Source organism: Thermobia domestica, chromosome 14 (assembly GCF_964235325.1).
Source record: "Thermobia domestica chromosome 14, izTheDome1.hap1.1, whole genome shotgun sequence".
Taxonomy (NCBI): Eukaryota; Metazoa; Arthropoda; class Insecta; order Zygentoma; family Lepismatidae; genus Thermobia; species Thermobia domestica.
The window spans coordinates 128,322,190-128,347,163 of record NC_137467.1 but is presented as its reverse complement, the minus strand read 5'-3'; the positions used below and the strand labels follow the sequence as shown (position 1 = coordinate 128,347,163).

The 24,974-nt window shown below is 38.2% G+C and overlaps 1 protein-coding gene across 2 annotated transcripts in view; it reads right to left on the bottom strand.

Moving 5' to 3' along the window:
- gol (ring finger protein goliath) overlaps nucleotides 1-24,974 on the bottom strand; it is a 420,378-nt gene that overhangs the window by 375,851 nt on the left and 19,553 nt on the right. The window contains exon 1 of one of the 2 annotated variants that reach the window (XM_081738799.1): nucleotides 15,131-16,011. The exons of the other annotated variant lie outside the window; for it this stretch is intronic. Coding sequence (XP_081594925.1) covers nucleotides 15,131-15,638 — 508 coding nt within the window. The 5' untranslated portion in view covers nucleotides 15,639-16,011. Of the gene's footprint in view, nucleotides 1-15,130; nucleotides 16,012-24,974 lie in introns of those variants that run through there. 2 annotated transcript variants of the gene reach the window in all.

Sequence of the window (24,974 nt, the reverse complement as noted above, 5' to 3'; positions counted from 1 at the left end):
GCACCAATGTACCCATGTCTTATAATAGATAATGGACCCCTATACATGACCATATAACCATATAAGGTAATAGGACCTCATCCAAGGGAATAAAATGAGCCAAAAAACCAAACATGTGGTTGTACTAAAATTTGGCAATTTTGTACCCCTAAAAGGGAACGAGGTGGACCACCCAAATTTATCATAATACATGTTAGGGTCCAATACTATAATACCCAATGTTGAAATTGGGCAATTTCCAAAATTTAAGGGGTGGGCCATGGTACCCTTCCCAAATTTTTCAAGGGGTGCATTAATATACCCATGTCTTATGAAAGGTAATGGACCCCTATACATGACCATATAACCATATAAGGTAATAACATCTCATCAAAGGGGATAAATTGAGCCAAAAACCAAACACGTGGTACAACGTATTGCTTACGTTTATATTTTGGCAATTTGGTACGCCTAAAAGGAAACGAGGTGGACCATCCAAATTTATCCTAATACATATTAGGGTCCTGTACTATAATACCAAATGTTGAAATTGGGCAATTTCCAAAATTGAAGGGGTGGGCCAAGGTACCCTTCCCAAAAATTTAAAGGGGTGCACCAATGTACCCATGTCTTATGGTAGATAATGGACCACTATACATGACCATATAACTATATAAGGTAATAGGACCTCATCCAAGGGGATAAATTAGGTCAAAACCAAACACGTGGTACAACGTATTGCTTACGTTTATATTTTGGCAATTTTGTACCCCTAAAAGGGAACGAGGTGGACCATCCAAATTTATCATAATACATATTAGGGTCCTGTACTATAATACCCAATGTTTAAATTGGGCAGTTTCTAAAATTTAAGGGGTGGGCCAAGGTACCCCTCCCAAATTTTTAAAGGGGTGCACCAATGTACCCATATCTTATAAAAGATAATAGACTCCTGTATACGCCCATATAACCATATAGGGTAACAACACCTCATCCAAGGGGATAAATTAGGTCAAAAACCCCCGAAATTTGATTTTTTGGCAATTTTTTACCCATGAAAGGGAACGACATAGACACCCAATACTGATAGGGGTACATACTATGGTCCTAGGCTACCATACCAAATTTTTAGATTTGGCAATTTCCAAAATTTAAGTGGGGTGGTCCTATGTACCCCTGCCAAAATTTAGGGGGTGGGCCAAGGTACCCCTGCCAAAATTTAGAGGGGGTGGTCCTAGGTACCCCTAGGTCATTGACCCCGGGCCAAGGTCATTGACCTTTGACCTATGACGTCACAAAAATTTTTGCTGACTCGACGTAATATACGGGGGCCCCTACTACTGCCATATATGGAATATTGGATTATGTAGTTCAGAGACTTGGACATTAGGGAAGTTGGAGAAGATAAAATGGAACAAACGAGCAGAGAAACCAACAAACGAAGATGTTTAAAAACGGATAGAAGAGAAGAGGATGCTTCTAGCCAGCACCCTTCGTAGGAAGGACGATTGGATTGGACACATCTTGCGATGAAACTGTCTTCTTCATACCACCGAAGAAGGAAAGATGGAAGGAAAGCGAGGAGTAGGAAGAACAAGATCGATAATTTGAGAAATAGAAGAAAATAGTGGGAGTTAAAAAAGGAAGCTAAAGATCGAGAAATGTGGAAGAAAAGCTTCCAGGACCAAACCTATTAAAATTCATTAGTCCTAGGATCTCCCAAAAGGCAAAATAATAATAATAATAATAATAATAATAATAATAATAATAATAATAATAATAATAATAATAATAGAATAACTAGCTGAAAGTACTTTCTTCGCACTGGGAGGGTAAGGGAGTAAAAGAGTGAATCAACAACAACTTGATCCTCGCTATGTTCCTAATAGCTACAACATTATGTAAGCCTGAATAACAAAGGTATGTTACTGCTTGCATACAGGAAAGGTGTTCTTAGAAAAACCAGTAATTCGCATAAGTTTTGACTCCTAAGCCGAAAATAATAATAGAAATTTTGTACACGATTAGACCTAAGCTGGTAACATACATACATATTTAATTATTATTAGTAGCTGCAAGCACCCTTCGTTACTGGATCCTAATTGAGAACTTAAGAGGTGAGGAAAGAGAACGCCCTTAAATAATTTCTCCACAACCATTACATTGCCCGGGTATCTACCCTCTGTTATGTAAGCTTGCAGTATCACGACATAGTATGTTGATGGAATAAGGGCAACGCGTTCTTTGAAATCGCGAGAAACGTGCATACATGTTGACCAGACCAATCCCCCACACACACAATCCCCGAGTTGACAATTGACAAAACGGCTTCGTAGGCATTTAGAACTGGTGAAGACGTATCTATAACAAAAAGAAAAAAAGTCTGGCTGTAGGCAGCGACGCAACTCGCTAGTTCTCGCCCGGGGCAAGAACTCGCCTTAGCGCCCCCTGACCAACCAAACCCAAACGCTCCCCCAAGTATTTTCCCAATTTTTCGCCCTCCCAATCCGTCGCCCGGGGCAAATATTTGGTTGCTCCCTTCTAATTATGTCACTGACTGTAGGTGACCCCTTTCTATGTGAAAAGTTCTTGAAAAACACAGTCACAACACACATTGCTTTATTATTATTGAAATACAAAATATAAGTAATCATTTGGAATCAACACTTGTCACAGGAAGTATCGTATTGGTTCTACATAAGACAAAGATAGTTGAATTCCATATGAATACTGTACTCTATACGATATGGCGCATCGTATACAAAAGTAGAAAAAACTGAACAAAAAATACCAGCTACGTCTCATAGGTGAACTGCACGAGCAATGCTGTTGACGTATTAGTTACAACACACGTAACTCACAAACACAACAGCTACATACGGTCTTATCTTTCACATGCTAACGCTATGATTCATGGTTTGAGTACACTGTAACAGTACACATTGCGTGTGATGTTGATATTGAACATTTTGCAGCTGCGCAAATTGATTCGGATGCAGCACGGTCAACTTGCAAAAGAAATCCTAGTATAATGCATTAGCTTAATCAACAATTTAATTTCCTATAGGCATATTATCTTTCAGTTCACAAGGCAATTCAGAAATATTCTGTATACCAGTAATGGTCAATATGTTTCATCTTGCTCGCAAACAAAAAATTATATATATATATATATATATATATATATATATATATATATATATATATATATATATATATATATATATACAAAATATATGAAAGGAAACTTTTTCAAATATGATGTTTTCAATATAGTTTTTTTTTTTTTTTTTAAATCGGATGAGCCGTTTGGGTTGTACATTCTTTATGCGCCCAATCTTAAATGAAAATGCAACGTTGCCATTTGGGCCCACAACATAAGTGAATGAAGTTACTATCTTTTACGCTAACGTGTCAATGGCCAGCCCCCATGTCAAACAGCAACTTCACTCACTTATGTTGTGGGTCCAGGTAAATGGCAATGTTGCACATTCATTTAACATTGGGTGCATAAAAAGTGTACAACCCAAACGGCTCGTCCGATTTCAAAAATTCCTTCACTTTAGATTGAAAACATCATGTTTGGAGACTCTTTCCCCTCTTACATTTTGTTGTAGCTCATGGCGCAAAATTTCAGTCAGACAGATCGCCTGTATCTCTCACGTACAAATTACGAGAGCATCCGTCCCCCTGACTTTTGCTTTGACATACAAAGACTTCACATTCCTGTTTTCTCTCAGCCAGTGACAATTATTTTCGTGCGAAACAGAAATTGCGCAGCCCTGAGAGTTTAGGCAGAAACCATTTCTACTGAACACTGGTCGCCAGCTCTAAATTTCTAGTCGCCAATGGCGACCGGAAATTTTGCGCCCTGATATATATTTTCATTTCAATTTCTCATTCCTAGAGCTCCTCCGTGGCTAAGTGGTTAGCGTACGCGCCTTTGGCGTGGGAGACCCGGGTTCGATTCCCGGCGGGAGCTCATGTGGTTCGGATTCCACGTTAATCAGTAGGTCCACGTCTCATATAGCCTCGCTGCTGAAAGGGACGCTAAACTAAAATCAACTCAACTCAATTTCTCATTCCGCCCAACCTTCCATCATCAATCACTTCCCTCAACCATAGTCTTCCTTAGCTTAAAGGGCATAATCCTAGGACGTTCAACTCAAAGATTTCATTTTCGAATACCTTAATAAAAATGAAAATAATCTTGTTTATAGTCCCGTAATGGGAAAACCGTTGTATCGTTTGAAATTAAACGGCGTGATACAACATCTCGGCATTTGAAGGCGGCGCTCGAATTTCCCTTTAAACGCTGCTAGCAAATGAGAGGCCAGCGGTATTGCCATGTTTATTTTGTACACATCCACGTCTATCCTTTGCCACCTGATCGCGCTGTAGTTCGTCTGCTTAGCCATAACCACACCCCTTAGCATTCGGCAACATCGCGTCAGAGCTTGCGTTTTATTCGTTTAGCTGAAATGCCAAGATGTTTGTCACAGGCTTTAACCTTTGAATATAGTTAACACCTACCTCGAACTGTGTTTTTCACTACACTACTTGTATTAAAATGCATATCCTAAAGGGGAAGGACAAAAGTTCAAAAATGGAGTACCTCACGAATCCATCAAGTCAGGAACATGAAACTCAGTATGTATAAACTGCACATTCAATACAATCGGAAGAGTGTCCTAGAGTTGTCGAAAATTCTAAGAGGGAGAAAAGGAATTCATACATTTTTCTCATTTACATCAACGTTTTCTGTCTCATCGCGGAAAAATAACGGAAAACTTTGAAACGAATTTTCGAACACAGCACTTAGGTCGACGCGAGTTTTTGTCACGCTACTTTCATTAAAATGCGTATCTTGCAGAGCAGGGGGAAGGACGGGAAATAAAATGTCAAAAATAGAATATCGCTCGATTCCTAAAGTTAGGAAGATGAAACTCGGTATATAAACTTCTCAATAAAAATAACTGGATAATGCATCCCATCGTTTTAGAAAATTCTGCTTCTAACAGGTCAATTTCTATATTTTCCATAAACCAATTTTTCCCGTGAGTAAAAAGGGCATTAAAATTTGTATTTTAAAATTGGAAAAATGTAGGCAAACAAAACAGTCATCTATTATAGTTTACTTCGTGAAATACACTATTAGCAGTTCAGGATCTTCTTTACGTAACACTTCCTCCATCAAAATTATCGATTTATCTATTGCACAAAAGTGACACGAACAACCACTAGCAGATTCGGAACGGATGTTTGGAAGTGGCGATCACCTCATGCAGATCAATAAGAAGTTTACACCGAATCAGAGTAAAGTATTACAATATTTTATATATAGACTTAGATGCAGGGGTAAAAGTGGATCTCGAAAGGTAGTGGGATACATGACGCCACGTCGTCCCCCGTGCCTCTCTTTGCCTATTGTAATTTTTCTAGAAAGTGAGTGGACGCCACATATATTTTGTGGAAGTGGGGGAACAGGATCTTCCCGCACTTTTACCCCTGCTTACATGTATAAAAAAGTGGCCTTTGGGGGTGGGGCACCCCCACTGTATTCCCTGTGGATCGGCCAGTGTTAACGACTTACAAGGTTTTTAGGTGCCCTAATCCTGCACCTACAAATTTGTATACTAACAGAAAAAAAAAAAAAAGTGCAGTAACAGTGGACAGCAAATTTTAGAACACTGTTCTTAAAACTCATAGACATAACAGACAGTAAACAATAATGCGAAAATTCTCATAGGCAAGAAAAAAAAAAGAAAAGAAAAGAAAAGAAAATACATGCGGAAATAAACAGTTTAGCTACTTACACAATTATTTCCCCACATGTCTAAAAGTTTTAAGTATAATATATATTCGAAATTCATGAATTCACCTAAATCGTACTGATTTACAAAATCAAGATAACTCCTATGTTCTACTTACTTATTTCTGGTTAATAGATATTCTTAGTATATGGAATACAGTTGCCATGGAACATTAGAGGCACGAGCGTATTATTCAGACGCGTATTATCTCGCAGACGTCGAGTACTGTGACGTATATCCTCAAATTCTTCCGGATACTTTTAAAAATGTTTCTACCGTTACTTCTTCCTGTGGCGGATAACATCGTGTAAGTAGGTTTTATCGCGGTACTTTTGTTTCAACTACATTCCCGTTCTTCCAATTCTTCCATCATTCACTTGCCTTATCATAGTCTCCTTTAGCTAAACAGGTATAACCGTGGATGTTAAACTGAAAGGTTTCATTTCTTCGTTCCATCGAAGTGCAATCTTAAAATTTCTTTTTATATAAATTACATTTTTTTTAAAAAAATTAAATCTTCGGTTTCAATGTCTCATATTTTCGCAATCATCTAAAATTTGAATGACTATTTGCGTAATCTCCTTGACATACACATGTATGTATGTATGCATGTATGAGGAAACACCTTTAATGTGACATTCAAAAACATTTAACAGCAAGTAAAGTATGCCCCCATTGAGACAGACCACAGGAAGTTCAAAAGCTAGCACACTTTCTACTATCACATGGAGATAGATGGGAGTTGATATAGTCAACACCACGATCCGGTCGTAGTCAGGTCAGCAGCACATTGAGCAGAAGCAGGACAATCAGGCAGAGGAAGGGAAGGAGGAGATATGCAGAAAGACGCTTAAGTCTACGGCTATTTCACGCGTTCGCAACGCGTTTTCATGGCTCATACGTACGCTTGGAATACGCTGGCCATGTATTACGCTGGAATACGCTGGATGGCTAATCACAATTCGCTACAAACGCGAAAACAATAAAAACGAGCAGAATACGCCAGCTCGAGTGTATTTGATGCATTTCGGATCAATAGACCGCTTATGGTTTCGGAATCAGTAAAAGATTTCCAAAGGAAGGGAAAGAAGGAAAGAGGTGTTGCCACGCAAAGGAATTTTAGCAAGAAACAGCTACTTGGAAGATGCTTTGCGCAGAGTATTGGAACTCTGCTATTATATAGTAAGTGCGTGTATAAGAAAAGAAAATTCCGAATGTAACACAATAGGGTTACATAGAAAAAAAAAGACTTGGAAACCCTGACTGGCTCACAGTATGATTTATAACTCTGGCGACGAAAGTAAATTTATTGAGTAGTCACCTAGGTCGCGTTCGCTGCGGGAGGTACGCATCGGAAATGCATTCTCAAATAGCCATACTCGAAGTGAAATGACCGTGTACCTCAACCCCAACCTTGAGAGAGGTCTGTCTAGCACCCAGTCGAGCGAATATGCGATACAAAGCTTTGTTGTATTGCCCACTATATTGAACCTCGGTTATCCTGTCCTGCGGTCAATGTGCGATCAGCCTTACCCATTTTACAGAGGCTACGCTAAACCCTCTGCTGCATTACAATGAAATTAGGAGAAAAGTTTCGAACCGGAAATAGAATCAAGGCCGCCCAGTTGATAGGTAGACTCTTTACCGACCGACTTAAGTTCATTTAAATATTCCCTCCAAATGCCATTTATACATCAGTTGAAGCAGTGATTATCTCAGTGGGGTTGAACAAAGGCATATTTACGATCGTTCTGAACGTAGGGGCACACTCTGACAGTACTACTCAAAGGCCCCTCCGATGTGGAAATCTAAAATGACCACAGATTCGAAGAACAGTAGCTATGGTTCAAAACAAGGTATTCTTCCGCAATTACCCACAGATCTTGCAAATAAAAATAGAATTCAAGGTCAACAGAATCACCGGGATTTAATTAAACATTACAGGTGTACAACTAAAGGCTGTTGGAGGTGAACTTCTTTTGACTACCATTGTAGTGCCGAAGAAATAAATCAAGAAAGAAAAACAACTCGTAAGCATTGTAAGTGCTTTTTTTTTTCTTTCTTTCTTCTCGGAGAAAAGGTGCCGTACTCACCATGAACATATTATTACAACCATTTCCACATTTTTAACAGACGATCCAACCTACATACCGTCGTCGCCTCTACATTGCTTCTTGCTTTTGTTATCAACCGCAGAATGATGACCTCGAAACAGCTATGAGTCCACATGTTTTCTAGGATTAAAGCCAGGAATGCAAATAAACAACAAAATTTTACTCGCCCCAGAAAAAAAAAAAAAAAAAAACCTACTAGCCCACATCCCACAAAGAAATCATTTACTTACCTTCGGTATGACATTAAATACTCGCCCGCACCGATGAACCACTCGCCCCGGGCGAGTGGTTATTTGCATCCCTGGATTAAACTATGTAAGAGATTGTTTTTATATCCTGATAAAGTAGTACACAAGTTCCTCACATACAAACAGAAGTGGCCTTGACGTTGCTACCATAAAGTTATTCCCAGATAATCCATTTTTAAGGGCGCCGATCCTCGGGGGCAAGCCCCCAATACTCATGTGAGCCCCCATGTATCTTTATGAATATGTATTTTTATTGTTATATGTATTTCTTATGAATATACAATATTTGGCATAATTTAAAATCAATTTCTCTTTAAATCCTCATATATGCCTTCATAGACTCTTGTCTTCAACCAAACACACATCTGAATCCCCCTCCTCCAAACTTACAGAGAAATTGGCACCTTTGCCCACTTTCATTTTCACTGGAAGATAATCCAAGCAGTGTCGCCCACGAGAGAGATGTCCGGTCTCGTCTCAATACTGGAAAAGCTTTTTCCGTCTCATTAGTAAATCTATCTACAGTTCGCAGCAAAAACACCCGCAACATGAGTATGTAAGTTTATTGTGAAACTACGCCTAACAGCCCAGGGAATCACCATAACGTCTAAATGGCACGAATCACGCCAGGAGAAACCTCGGCGTCCTTCCTTGCACACTCATTTTGGAGCAAAAGGCTTCGTCGATTCACAATTAACTTAGATGCTCATTTTGCAGGTTTTTTGCTGCGGACTGTACAAAATTTATACCTCAATTTCTTTCATTCTCAATTTCATCTAGAGATGATCATAAACCTTTCACTTCACTCAGGTCCACGAAGAATGAATATAACAAAATTTAAATCATTTTTGATATTGAAGTGTGATGTACACACGAGAGAGAAAGTATTTTGACAGTTGATAAATTTTCATTTGCTAACAACTCAAGAACAAATGAATTAATTTGGATCTTCTCTTTTGCTATCCTTAGAATAGTTATAACTTGATAACTTGCCAAAATCGATATTCTGATAGGTTAATTTGTTGTTGAGTTATTAGCAAAATATATTTTGTCAACTGAAGAATACTTTCTTTTGTGACTGTACAATGACTTGTGTAACTTGAAACGTTGATAAATACTCTTCATTGTATTCGATTAATCCCTTTATCAATGTATGTTTCTATTTACTATGAATCAGGAAACAGTAAAACAGAGTTTGAGAAGATGTAAGATTTGCGTGAACTAGTGTTGCCCACAGGTTCGTGAAAATTCTGGTCTCATCCTGAATTTAAAAAAGTACTTCTCATCTCGTGGTCAAATACTTATTCCAACCGTGGTCAAAGTTTACTTTAGATGTCATTGCAATTATTTTGTCTTATCGTCGCAATCTGTCGGTTACGAATGTCAATGGATCAAAAGATCCAATATATTTGAATCAAAAATTTTCTTGTACGCCTTATATGACATAAGAACTACACATAATGTAGCTAAACTCCAAACTATCACTTAACTCAGTGTGATGTCCTTATTCCGTAGAAAATACGAAAACTCGATTTAGGGACCTTCAAAAATTTTGTGGACCCTGTTCCAAAAACTAATTACTGGAAAAGATCGCAATCCTTTGATCTTTTTTTTTTATTATTATTATTTCTAAAATTCTTGTTTTACACTCATGTTCATAGAACTTTCGAACGAGAAAAAAAAAGTTGAAATAGAATCCGTTTAGCAATACTTTCAAATTTTAAAAAGCTTTGAATGAATGAAAGAAATAAAGAACAAATATTAAAACTTCAAACATAACGTTTTAACACTTACGAAATATTTTCATCTACTACAGTAGTTGCTCCCTTTCTTTCCGTGAAGCAGTATGCAACTTCATCATGACATTTGCTTTGTAAAGTACGTACTGTTTAACATCGAAAATGATGAAAACATTGGCCATTTGAGGGTATGGCATTTTAGAAGCACTAAAAAGTTCCATTGAAACAAAATGAAATCTTAAGGCTTACATCTCACGGGATAGGCCCAAGAAGACTACGATGATGAGAAATGAATGAAATGGTGAGAATGAAGGAAGTGGGAGGAAACTGAAGAACCACCAGAAAACCCACACACATGGTCCACCACAAACTCACTTGGCGCGAGTTGGGATTGAACCAAGGACCCCATGTACAGTCCGCAGGAAAAAACCTGCAACATGAGCATGCAAGTTTGTGAAACTACGCCCAACAGCGCAGGGAATCGACATAACGTCTAAGTGGCACGAATTACGCCAGAAGTGTCCTCCCCTGCACACTTATTTTAGAGCAAAAGATTCCGTCGTTTCATAATAAACTTACATGCTCTTGTTGCAGTTTTTTTTTTTTTTTTTTTTTTTTTTTGCTGCGGACTGTACCAGAGGTGAACGCTCTACCAGTGAGCCACTGCGGCCCCACAAAGCTCCATTGAGACAGGGCGTACGCAAAGAGGGGATTGCCAAGTTTTAACCCCTACTTTTCTGCAAGATATTACGGAAAAACTGCTCTTACGATCTGAAGAGATATGAGCTTGGGTGCTTGAGTCCCCCCCCCCTCGATGACGTTCAATGTATGTTACCACATTTTGAGGCTATATTATGTTGTATATTGAGTTCTGCAAAATGCCAAAATACGACGTAAAATCAACAAATATCTTTAAACACTGCTATCTATCTCTTAGATACTTAAATTAATCCAATTAATACTTTTCCTGATCCGCCTATAGAGATAAGTCGGTGTCACTACAGCACACGAGGTCTCGAGGTGACTGATCACTGAACGAACAGTGATCAGCATATTGAATCTAATTCTTGCAATAACAGACAACCTATGTATGGACCGTTGTTTAAAAGCTTTGAAGTTGCCGTAATGATCACTACGCTGAGTTAAATAGCTTGGATGAAAAATCGAACAGCATTTTACGTCAGGCGACAGTGAAACTATTTAGGATTGCTAAGGAATATTGAAGGAATTTACTTTAAAAGAGAATAAAGCAAATGTGCCAAACCATGTCATTGTAACTCCACACACGTAGACTTGATTATGATTAGTGGAAGGCAGCATATACACAAAAAACAAGCTATAATAAGAGTGGGAATGCGTTCTTCTTTAATCACACTAAGTTCTTACATAATACGTAATTATATTTACAATAAGCAAAGTTTTCTTTTTCTGGATGTACGCACTACGGCCACATTGTTTTCGAAGTTAAGATATTCTTTAAAGCATTTTATTTAATTATTTTTATGAAAAAAATATGTTCAATTTACATATAGCTGAAGAGTGCAACAAGTAGATTTTACGCAATACTTTATCCAGTCTGGGAGAGAAGAATTTTAAGCTGTATGGGAGACAATATTGATCACTTACATATGCTATACTAAGGGGTAAAAGTGGAACTGAAAAAGTAGGGGGACAGAGGTAGCGGCATGACGTCCCGCCGTCCCCCCACCATCTTTCCCCATTGTAACTTTTTTAGGAACTGGGGCGACGCCGTACAAATTTTTTAGAGGTAGGGGGACGATATACCCCTGCGTTTCCCCGCACTTTTACCCCTGGCTACACCCATATCTGCAAAATAATTTTCTTATCTGGGGTGCGTGATATTTTCCCCTTCTAACATGTCTGGATAAAACACTATTACGTGCATTCGTTTAGATTTTGACACTTGCTTTCAGAGTAGCTAAAATTAGAGACGCACTTCACTGTTTCCACATCTTCTGGAAAATTAAGTTCCGAATATACTATTTCCTCTCAGTAGCGTAGCCAGGGGCGTCATTTAGGGGGCAGGAAGGGGCATTTGCAGTTTGAGATGTATATAGATTTTATCAATATAGTTTAGTAAGTCAGTGAAAAACGCGAAACTTTACTTATATCAAGGGGTCTTGCTATCCCCCAAGCCAAATCTGAAATGACGGTACTGAGCGAAGCCATGGGGACCTGACCCAGTCTAAGTCCCCGCCGTAGTACTGTGACACCGAAAATAATTCTGCCATATGCAGCATGTTTCATTTGTGACCCTGATGTTACGACATTTGTTTTTAATAGGTCCTAGTTTGTCATGAGACAATCACGTTCAAAAAACTTACTTTCCAGGAGCTCTAAAATATGGTATAAATGGTCCACTCTGAAAAACAGGCGCCAGACCCGTATTTACACTCGTCAAGTGACGGGGATTTTTCAGGCCCTGTGCATGTATCTGTGAGCCTCCCTCTTAATGAGTTTCTCGCTACGCCACTGTTCCCTCCAAAGCACACTTTGGTCACAATTGCAATACCTTCCAGTGAATGCGAAAGAGGGTTCTCGTAGAAAGTATCTTCATCTAGGTCACTCTGCTGGAACAGACAAATTGTACAATGATGTCTATCAGAACAGTAGGGCCGTATCTTACAGTTTTAGTAAATATGTGGACTGATGGTAGTCCCGATGTTATATTTTGCAGTTGCTACTAAAAGCGAAGACCGATCTAGAAACGTGAGTATACATATTCAAAGCGTGAAAGTTGTAATATTCATACTAATTATAATGCCAACACCTTTTCCTCCAAGAAAACTCTGCTAAGTGAAACTTTATACATCGTAAAATGTACACCTTAATCCAGACTAACAAACATATTCCATTCTATTGATTTCTTGCTTGCCCATGAGGTATACAAGTGCTCTAAGCCAACAATATAAAGAACACGATATACAGTACTTTTGCTCTCAAGACTATATGTGTTTATCAATAATATGCAGTACAAAGACAGAAAGCGGTACTGAATTGTACACACTGAAACCATTGCTAATATGGTGACTAGATCAGTAATGGAGTCCCAACGCAGACGTTGCTATGACAACACAACACAGGATATAACGTATAACAAACATACAGATATAGTCCTGAAAGCTTGTAATGGCTATATCGCTGCAAGTTAAGAAAGAAATACAGCTTAAAACACCGTAACACAATAAATGGTCATCTATATATATAAAAGAGAACGTACAATTTTTTGTCCGCTCATCACGCTAATACGGCTGAACCAATTTCTTTCATTTTTGGGGGGTTATTAGGATTTGGACCCTAGATGGTTTTTACCATATCACTTTAATTTTTAATTACCAGTGTCTTGAGATAATTGACCATTCAGGTGTCCATAACGTACAAATCCTTTATTATTAGTTCATCATAGGTAAAAATAAACGTATTTATATGCAACCCGCATGACCGTGTCACTCGGCGGGTTAACATAAATGACAGGCGATATACAGCGGAAAATAGCTTGAATCTTCTGTTTAAAATTTTTTAATTGATTTGCTTATTTTTACAGACACTTTTACAATATGCCAGCACCGGGATGACCGCAGCGAAGCGGGGCGGGTTAACATAAATGACAGGCGATATAATGTTAAGATTTACTGCAATCTTCTATGGTTTTTATCATATCACTTGAAAGCGAAAAAGTAAAAATTATCTAAGTAACAAAGTTTATTGCGTTCCGGGGTGACCGCAGCGAAGCGGGGTGAACGCTGCTAGTAGTAAAATGCAATAGTCTATAGTTAAAAGAAGGATTAATTTCCGATCTACTCACTGCTTGTTGTAAATATTGATTTGATCGATGGAAGTTCAACCATCTTTTGAGCATGGTGACTATTCAAGACAAAACTGTTGTAAAATATAACCAACAGTTTTTGCTATCTTATAAAAAGAAGCTTTTTAGTAAAAAAAGATTATAAAAATGATGTACACAGAGGCTATACTATGAACATGAGAGGTTAGCACTTTCGCATAGCAACCGGAAAGCCACGGGTTCGAATTTACGCATTCGGATCTCCTAATTTATCTTACTTCCAACAACAGAAAGTTAAGATGGTTTCTGTCATACAAGTCCTTACAGACCCCCAAAAATTCATTCCCGTATTTAATTATTTACTATGTAAAATTGACTCAGACCCATTTTACATTGTGTAGAAATTCCGGTGGCAAGCTCTCTCGCTGCTAAGCGATTAGCGCAGCGTCTTATGCGTGTGAGACCCGGGTTCAGTTCCCGACGGGAGCTCATACGGTTCGGATTCCACGTTAAGCTGTAGGCTCACGTCTCATATAGTCTCGCTGCTGAAAGGGGCGCTAAACTAAAAATAAAAAATCAGTGCTCAAAATTATGATGTGATTAACAGCGAACTCCAAATGTCCGGTCTATAATGAACATTTTGAAAACAATTAGTTATGTGTTTATTTAACAATCACCAGATACAGGTCAGAGGCCATTTTACACTGGATATCCAAAAACAACAATGGAGAGGATTTGCGAAGGTATCGGCCAAGACCTACTTTAGTAGGTACTATTCCGGCATTTGCCTGGTAGGACTGAGGGAAACCCTGGAAAACCAGTCAGGATGGTCGGCAGCGGGATTCGAACCCAGGACCTTGCGAATGCGAAGCCAACGCGCTACCACTTTAACTAATATACCACTTTAAAACTTCGCGGTTTATTTATATAGCGTGTTACAGATTCTACCTAGTTCACTTTCTACACTTTTGATATTTTTTGATTGTTATTCACTTTTTTTTTTTTTTTTTTTTTTTTTTTTTTTTTTTTTTAATGTGGGGAGCTAAGCAAACAGCCTTAAACCCTAGCCAGAATACTACGAGAGGGTGACCATCCTTCAAACGTCTTTGCCTTAGTCCATCCTACATTCATATGTATGTATGAAGAAAGAACTGCCAGTTTCAAGGGGGAAGGGGGGGAGGGATAAAAATGGTCACTGGATTATGAGCTGCTCCTAACTCATAGGTGCTCAGTGGAGTTTTGCCTCCCTGAGATTGCCATTTATATATATTTAATCTAAAAGATAACAATCAGAAATGACACTGCTGCCCTAGCTACGAGCATGGCCTTAACAAATCAATGAATACTGTATTATAAAAGAATATCGTGATGGTACTTTTTACATCTACAACTTCACAACATAGATAAAGTACAAAATAAAGATGATACTCACTTCCTTTTGTCAGCTTCATTCTTTCCAACGTATCGGCCTCCCTGTCATTGTACACAATAACTGCAGATGCATTGCTTCTGTACGCATTCTGTACTTTCTGATCAAAATTGCAATTGCCTCTCTTTACCAATGCAATCCACGGCTTATCCACTGGAATTTTCACATGTAGCGGGTACTCGCAACCATAATCCGGGTCACCAGACGCGGTACGCAAATGCACTAACACTCCACGGGCAGGACCGACTTTCCCATCGCCGTAATGAGCTACCTCGGACACTTCAGTGTGCAATTTCCCAGTGGCAGGGTCCTGATACGTTACATTTAACAGTGCAGTTGTATATTCGACATCCTGGTAACAATCTGCAGCTGCTGACTGCGGTCCGTAGTGCAGTAAAAGCAACAATACAATTGCATGTGTTTTAACAGCATGAGTAGGGGCTGTAAGTCCAAGAACTAAACGTACAGGTGTCACTGAATAAGATGATTTTGGACACCAATTAACAGCCATTGAGGAATATCACAACAACTTCCACATGCACTATCACGACTTATTTCCGCCACTAAAAAGAAAAAAAAAAGTATTAAAAAATAACACACAGGATTTCAACTCACATGCGTGACACTCCCCCACACTGAAAAAAAATCACAACACTATCACGATTACCAGACCACTATCAAAATTTCTGCTTTTTTTTTTTCTCAAAAAACAAAAATCACCAAATAAAAGCTGCGGTTGTCGTCTTTCACTTGCTTTGCTGGTATTTGCCTTGCCCCAGCAGATTGAATTTGTATTGGATACGGGTGTCACAAACACCACGTGTGAACAAGCAAAACCTGCAAACCACTACCAGAACCTCCAGCGAGGCAATGCGCACAACAACAAAACTCTCGCTGCTGACGTCACTCCTCTACGTTTTGGTGCATCAGCTGATTGTGACAGCAACTTTAGCTCTCTCTAGCGGAAGTTCTGGTAACTAGATCAATGGTCAAACTTATACAAAGAGATATTAAGGTTGAACTACACAAGGCGGCAGAACGCGACTGGAAATCGTACTCTTTCCCTTCCTCTTTCCTTCAACAGATAATCACAAAAGGAAACAACTGACCTAATATGTAAATGCCATACATAGGAATACCTTTATAAATAAAATCAAGTGTAACTTTGTGTTCCAACATCACGCCAAAATGGCCTAACATACAGTATTTCTATGAAGTTTTATACAGGAACAGTCCTCGGCCCGTATAATCTTTGTATCCAGGAAAGGCGATTAGGGTAGCAAGAGGGGGCAGTTGACCCCCACTTTTTTGAAATGACCCCTTAATGTATATAGTTTCATTTGGAAATGTAAAGATTTTGTATGTATTACTGGTTCCATGGTACCATGTATAGTAATATTTGCCGTTGCGTGAGTACCGTATTGGTTAATTGTGTTTCTGTGGAGTTAAGAAAGCTACAGGAATTGCGTTTTAATTGCAATGCAAAGCAATTAATATTGCAATTGCGTATTTCTTTAAATGTCGTAGCATATGCTTTACTTTCAGTTTCTAAGAGTAATAACATAATTTAATGTCATGTGTGGAATTAAAAATATGTTGTTCATTAATCCCCAGTTTCAATATAACTTCTACAAAACAAGCCTCATTATACATTACTGATTAATATTATCTTTTCTATTTATTTGTTTTGCCAATTTGTTATTAAATAATCTGATCACACAATTTTCCACACAGAATTTTAAGATGTTCCTGAGCAAGGAATGAAATCTTCTTGCACCTTCGTTGTTTAAGAGTACAAAGGCAAGGCTAGTACCTACTTGTGTTGCTCTTGGCAATTTACTTAATAAAATATGAAATACGATATACGGTATTTTAACTGAAAAAGATATTATTCTATTAGTTATACAACCTTTTGTCAAACAAAGTGTTAGAAACAATCAGGAAAACAAACATTGATATACAAATATTCAGATATCCTGCCCCTCCATTTTTAACGTCCAATCGCCGCCACTGTTTGTATCATTTCACTTTGATGATACACTTAACATGATAATTGATCACCAGCGTCCATATAGTTAATATAGGCACGAGAAGTGACTACATGCACAACATTATAAGAATTAATCTGATTGTTGGATTGAAGTGTTGTTTCCAATATTTCTTCCAGGCACACTACCGGAGGCCTTGTCTGGAGTAACCGCTCTCCGATGCTAAGGCAATTTAAATTGCAGTTTCATGTTACCCTTGTGTACTGCACGTCCATTTACAAATACTGTACCAGTAGTCATAATTTGAGAAGATTTGCCCCGGGCAGGGGGACTTCCAATCAGGGCCATACCCATGGGGTCCACCATGTCCGGTTTCCCCCAAAATTCTTAACTCTACTAGTACACTTTTTCAATAAAACTATTACGTTTTTAACAGGGAAATGGTTGATGTAGTATGAAAATTTGATCTTACACTTCATCTGTACTCTTTCTCATTGGGGGACGGTGGCTCAATGGTAGAGCGTTTACCTCTGGTGCGTGGGTCCCTGGTTTGATCCCCGGTGAAGTAAGCTTGTGGTGGACAACATCGTGCCTATGGAATTTCCTGGGATACTCCCCTTTCCTCCCATATCCTCAATCTACCAATTCTTTTATCATCATCCATTTGCTTTAGTCATCCTCTTTTAGCCAAAAAGGCATAATCGTGGGACGTTAAACTGATATTTCATTTCATTTTTGTACTTTCTCTTATAAAAAGAATCAAATTCTATCACTTTTTTTGGTGAAAATATAGGTGAAAGTATTTTACAATTATTGACTTTTCGGGAGCAGAATAACACCCGTTCTATAGTACATAGACGTATGGCTTGTAGTATTGACCCCCCACCGAGTGACGTAACTAGAGTGGGGCAAACGGGGTTTATGCCCCGGTCGCCGGATTGAAAGGGCAAAAAATTGAGTGAATATTTGGAAGAGCGTTTGGTTTGGTTGGTTAGGGGGGGGAGGCGTTAAGGTGAGTTCTAGCCTCAGGCGATAACTAGCCAAGTTGCGTCGCTGACCCGCCTCCAAGGCTTGAATCCCTCCCAAACAAAAATTTCTGTGAGCGTGCCTTTTCTCCAATACTCGAGAGGAAAAGTAGTACTGTGAAAGTATGGGTAACTCATGTCAAGCACGTTCGGCGATATGCTCCGGGGAAAATTCTTCCCGTGTGTCCAATCCCTGAAATCATTACTGTTTTCGAGCGCCCTAAAATTTTAACTTTGTTCCTTCGGATAAAATTTTCTGAAACGAAGCTTTTTCTTTCTTTCTTTTTTTTTATTCATAACATGCACGTTGGTCTTAGCTTAGTTATTTTCGTTCCAAAATTTTCAAAGAATTTTGTTTACCAAAAATTCCGTTATATACAAGGTGTTTTAAAACAACACTGACAACGTTTGGGAGATGGTTCCTGACACCAAGATAAGACAAAAAGTATAGACCAACCTGGGTGCACAAATTCTTCCTTTCGGAGCTATAAGCTGCAGAAAACACACACACACACACACACACACACACACACACACATATATATATATATATATATATATATATATATAATGAATTTAATTTCAAGACTTCACTTAGGAACTAATTATGTGCGCTATCCAAAAATACATGTTTCAGAATCCTAAGGTATACTTGCGCTACAATTTTTAAAGATAGAGTAAAGATATATATATTATAAGGGCATATAATTTGAAGTACTCACCAACTCCGAAAGGAAGCATTTGTGCACCCAGGTTGGTCTATAGATACTTTTTGTCTTATCTTGGTGTCAGGAATCGCCTCCAAAAACGTTGTTGATGTTGTTTTCAAACATCCTGTATTTACTTTGTCCCTGTGTCCGTTCAAGGAAAGAAAATCTCAACAAGTACTTGATGAATCACCATCAATTTTGGTCAGGATTAGACGCTCAAAAGTTCATGGATTTCGAATAGATAGAATAGATTAAGAATAGAATAGAATATATATAAAGAATTTTCTGCAATGGATTAAGCATTCCAAGAATACATTTTATCACCATCCTTAACTCTTTTTACTAACACTGGAAGTGATAGGAATCCATTACGATTTCCGGTTTCAATATTTCTCTACCAGAGATAAGCAGTTTTCTGTAATCCATCTAGCGTTCTAAAATAGATAGTTTTTTTTCTGTTAACCCCGTATTGAAATCAGAACTGGCATAAATGAACAACTTCCAGTTCTAACGTTGATTGCAACAGAGTAAACACGGCAGCATAGCAAAAATGAAATGAAATGAAATATTTCAGTTTTACGTCCCACGGTTATGCCATGTAGAGTAAAGGAGATGATGACAATGAGAAATGAATGAAATGGTGGAATGAAGAAAGTGATAGAACTCCGAGAAAACCCACGTGCACGGTGTTTGTCCACCACAAAACCCACTTGGCGCAAACTGGGATCGAACCAGGGATTCCATGCACCAGAGGTAAACAATCTAGCACTGAGCCACCATCCTTTTCTTCCTTAACACTCTAGTCAGACGAACGTTAATAGAAATTAACTAACGTTCATCGCCATAAAGCAGAAACAGTAAGATAGCGAGATACGACAGCATCCTAAGAATATATATTTCATCTCATCTATTAATCTTATATTTAAACTGGGAGTGTTAGAAACTAACTACTTCCGGTTTTAATGTTTATGTCCATAAAAAGAGAAATCAGTAAAAGATGGTGTCAAGGGATTGTTTCAAATCGATTCAACGTCTCAAGAAAAGACAATGTCTTCACCCACATCGTTCTGCTAAAACAGGAAGTGGTACAAATGTACTATTACTTCCGGTTTTACTATGAATTTCCATGGAGCAAAAACGGCAAGAGATAGTAAGGAGTAAATTCCTGCAGTTGAATAAGCCTCCAAAGAATACATTATCCCTCAGACTTTATTCCTCGGGCGCGACCGGAAGTGGTAGAAATTTACGACTACTTCCGGTTCACTAGATCAAACACGGTAAGAGATAGTTAGGAGCATATTTCTCAAGAACTATTTGATGGATCACCAGTGGCGTATTTAGGATTTTATTTCGGGGGGGGGGGGCTATGCATAGCACGTGAATAAGCACTTATATTTTTCCTTTTGGGTGCCGACAAATTTTAATGAAGTTGTTCATATAACAAATTTATTTCGGGGGGAAGAGCTTGAGCCGATAGCCACCCACGTAAATACGCTACTGTGGATCACCATGAATTTTGGTCAGGATACAGATAGCCAAAAATTAGGGATCGAATTCATTGGTAGGTTATATTAGAACAGGAAGTGGTAGAAATTAGTAATTTCCGGTTTTAGGCTTGATCACTATAGACCAAAAATGGTAATATGTAACGAAGAAATTGTTTCCTGCAACTGATTAAGCATCGAAAGAATACAAAGTCATGTCCATCCTTAACTGTCAATGGTAACCAGAAACGACAGAAATCTAATACAACTTCCGGTTTCAATATTGATTTATAAAAAAAAGAGCAAAAACGAGAAGAGATAGCAAAAAGCATATTTTTGGAACCAATTTGACATTCTAATAATAGGCACAATCTTTTCTCTTTTAACCCTCTATGCAAGATAGAAACGGAAGACACAAACCGGTTCCGGTTTTAACGTTCATCACTATAGAGTAAAAAACGATAATATTGCAGACAGCGAGAAGGTGTTTTCTGTAATCAATCAAGTGGCTCAAAAATGAAATGAAATCTTTCAGTTTAACGTACCACGCTTATCTCCTTTAGGCTAAGGGAGACGGTAATTAGGAAAAATGAATGATGATGGAATAATTGGTGGAATTAGTATGTGAGGGAAATGAGTTTACTCCGAGAAAACACATGGACACATTAGTGTCCACCAAAAACTTACTTGGCCGGGATCAAACTTGGGACTCCAAGCATCAGAGGTAAGCACTCTACCACTAAGTCACCGTATCCCAAGATTAAGTGTTTCAAGAATATATTCCATATCTACTCTAATTTCTCTACTAAAATCGGAAGTTGTAGTAGATTCCTACCCACTTCCGGTTTGTATTATTTGCGAACATATCAAGACTCCAAAAACCAAACTTCTTTACGTGGTACAGACGTGACACTACTAATTGTTATACAGAAACGGCGTATCATGAACAGGTATCATCTTCGATTTTATACCAGAAGTGATAGATGCACCATCTCCGGTTTCGATTACGAACCTTACGTAGTTTCACAACGTGAAACGAGCTTCAATTAACTTATTTACGAGGGGCAGCCAAAAGGTTCCCGGAATGTTGTTCTAATTTTGGCATTTTGTCGGTCCAATGCCAAAACCACGAATGTGCAAGTTTTGACAGTTTCACCTAAGTGCAGTTTTGTATTATTTTGGGCAGATAGATTTAAATGCATGATTCTTGTATGCAAAAGATCGCTCAATCCTGAGTTATAGTGAAATTCTAAAATGCTAATGAGCTTCAACACAAGGTAATGTAACGGCAAAACGAGGAATGTGCCACATTCGTGAGTTTACCCAAATTCAGCAAATTCAAGGTTTTGGCATTGGACCGACGATTTATGACACAACCATAATGAATCTTGTGCAATACAGTTCTTAGGTTGCCTAATTTTTCCTAATAATTTGACAAGTATGAACACGTCTTAACACGCGAAGTGTACGAATAGTGTAGCTGAACGGATGAATATGTAGTGATCAGCTGACGTGATTTTACAGATCGAGCATCGCGCAAACATCAAGTTCATGTGCAAATTGGGGAAAAATCTGATCCAGAGAGTTTGATAGCTTTAAAAACAATTTAGCATCATCGGATGTTTGGCTCTTTCCAAAGCTAAAAATGGACCTTTTCCGTTTTGTCATCGTTGAAGAGCTCAAAACTAACACGATGACTGAACTTCGGAAGATACCCAAAAGAGGGCGTTCGTCGGTGCTTCAACCAATCGCAGTAGCGGTGAAACAAGTGTGTGTGTGTGTGTTCCGAAGGTGCCAGCTTTGAAGATGATTAGGTAAAGTGTACTTATATTATGATAATAGAGAACTATAACAAAATTCCGAGAACTTTTTGACTGCCCTTCGTATTTCATCTGCAAAATGCTGAAAGAGCGATCTCCTCAACCATAACAGCAAGCGAAACCTTTTTATATGAAGATATCGTTTTAAATACTGTATATTTTTCACTTGTTAGTGTTTGCACACGAAATGTTATCTATATGTTTACATGAGAAAAGTCCAATAATGATTTTTTTGTTGTTGTTTTATGCTGAAGTAGTTAGGTGAAACAAAAATTACTTATTTGTGTTTTCTTCTTTTTTTTAAAAAAAAAAATATTTAAGAAAATGAAAATGAAAGGGAATTATTGAGCGAGGACTGTGACCAACTTTCTCAAAAAGGAGAAAATTATGTGTTTTTTTGTACTGAAAGTATATCAGATTGATATCTTAAATTATGTATTTTTTTTTAAAAAAAAAGTAATACTGTACATGATTTCTTATAACTTCTGTTCGGCACAATGATTTTATCAAAGTAATTTCTCAACAGACACTATCAAGTTTTCCTTTCTAACAAAGAAGTATTATACACATATTATTAACATACCCATATTTTCATAAAGTAGATAATAGTCCGGGATTCAAATCCTTTACAAATTTTATTATAAAAATAATTCTCTATAGAAAAGTTTACAAAATTTATTTGTAAAATACAAAATAAAATGTTTGCAAGTAAGTCCTTAGCGCATGTAAAGTGGCTTTGAATGAAGAAGTTTTAATTTAGATATGTACGAGAATCCGTTGCTCAAGGCAGCCTTAATTATTGGTGTGTTATTAATATAAGAAATATCCTTAGTCCGTAGCGACTATCAGACGGTTTGTAAGGAGCCTCCTTCGTAAAATGCAGTTATCAGAGACAAGGTAGGTTCAGGGTACTACCTTGTCCAATGAGACGTCAGAGCAGGTGTTGTTGGCTAGTTGAATTGTCGTAAACTGATAGTTTGATCCTCTCCTGGTCCTCTTTTATGAGTGACTTCTGGGTGGTTCGTCCATCTTCGGTTTCTTCCGGGCCGGATTCGTCTTTCTGTTTCTTTCTTCTCTCGTAGGTTTGTAATCGTGTTGATAAACAATAGCACATGTTTATAGTTATGACGTGTGCTCGAACAACTAATACTCACTGAAAGGTCGGGATCCTTACAATTAGTGTTGCAACGAGACGAGACGAGACGAGACTTCAGGCTGTCTCGTCTAGTCTCGTGCAAAGCATGTCTCGTCTTGTGTCTCGTCTCGAAAAAAAGTGTTCGTCCCGTCTCGTGTCCCGTCTCGAGAGGTTCTGTCCCGTCTCGTCTCGTCTCGTTTTGTCTCTTCTTGTCTCGTAAAAATATAGCAGCATACCATGGGAACGAAAGTAAAATGTAGTAGGCTGCACCACGCAAATCAAGATACAACTAAGTTACAAGTATTACCCAGAACACAAGACAAGAAAAGTCACGGTAGCTACACCGTGAAGCCTTCACCTCTGGTGTATGTGGTAGTCGGTTCGATCTCGGTTAGTGTCATGTGAGTTTTGTGGTGGACAAACATTGATTGTGTATGGGGACCGCGGTGGCTCAGTGGTAGAGCGTTCACCTCTGGTGCTTGGGGTCTCGGGTTCGATCCCAGCCCCCGCCAAGTGAACTTTGTGGTGGACAAACACCGTGCTCGTGGGTTCTCCCGTTTCCTCCCACTTTCTTCATTCCACCATTTCATTCATTACTCATCATCACTGTCTCCTTTAGCCTAACCGACATAATCGCAGGACGTAAAACTCAAAGATTTCATTTCATTTCATTTCATTTTTCGAATGTGTGTTTTCTCGAAGTTGTCTAGTATCCTACCACTTTCTTCATTCCACTAATTTTCCCATCATCATCCATTCGGCCAAAGTTGCCTAAAGGTCTTAAAAATAAATTCAAATAAGCTCACAAGGCAAGGACAAATAGTTTACATGATAATATATCTCTGCTGTTAGTTGTCTGAGGTTTCTCGACCCTGGCTTTTTTTTTTTTCATTCTGAAACATTGAAATTTTTTTCACCAGTTTCAATACATGAATCTACAGTAAATTGCTCATAGGTATGTCGAAGATGAAGACACGAATGTCAAATAATGTTTACACGACAAGCAAAGTTCGATGTAAAGGTGTCAACATCCCCGACACTACCGTATACTATCAGCCCACTTGCATATATATATATATATATATATATATATATATATATATATATATATATAGAGAGAGAGAGAGAGAGAGAGAGAGAGAGAGAGAGAGATGGAAAGATATATAGATAAATAGAGAGATACAGTAGATATGTGTGTACACATTGATTTCATATATTCCAGCCTTTAGGTTTCACAGTATTAACCCATACCAATTCAAAAACTACTTTTCATTTTAGCATGTTTAGATTTGTTGCAATTATTTTCTTTTTTAAAAAAAGCTCGGAACCAAATAATTTTATTTAATAATGGAAAGTATTTGATTGAAATTTTATATGTTACTACACAGTAAGCTCTACTTAAAGTGCCATAGTAATGGGAGCTGAACGACACATCGGACGAAAGAATGCTTGGGGCCAGTCTTCACCTCCATGGTTCAAATCTGTTCCCATAATCGCGGGGTGTATGCTACTATATGGTGGTTGCCCCGTTTGTGTAACAAACTCATGACAGTACACCCAGATTAGCTAGTGGTCTTAAAAAAATTGATTTTTGGGTGGCCATTTTGGATTTAGGTTTCTTATATTGTCGTGATCTATTCGTAATCATACAACGTACATCTTCATACCAAGCCGAGCGGTCTGCG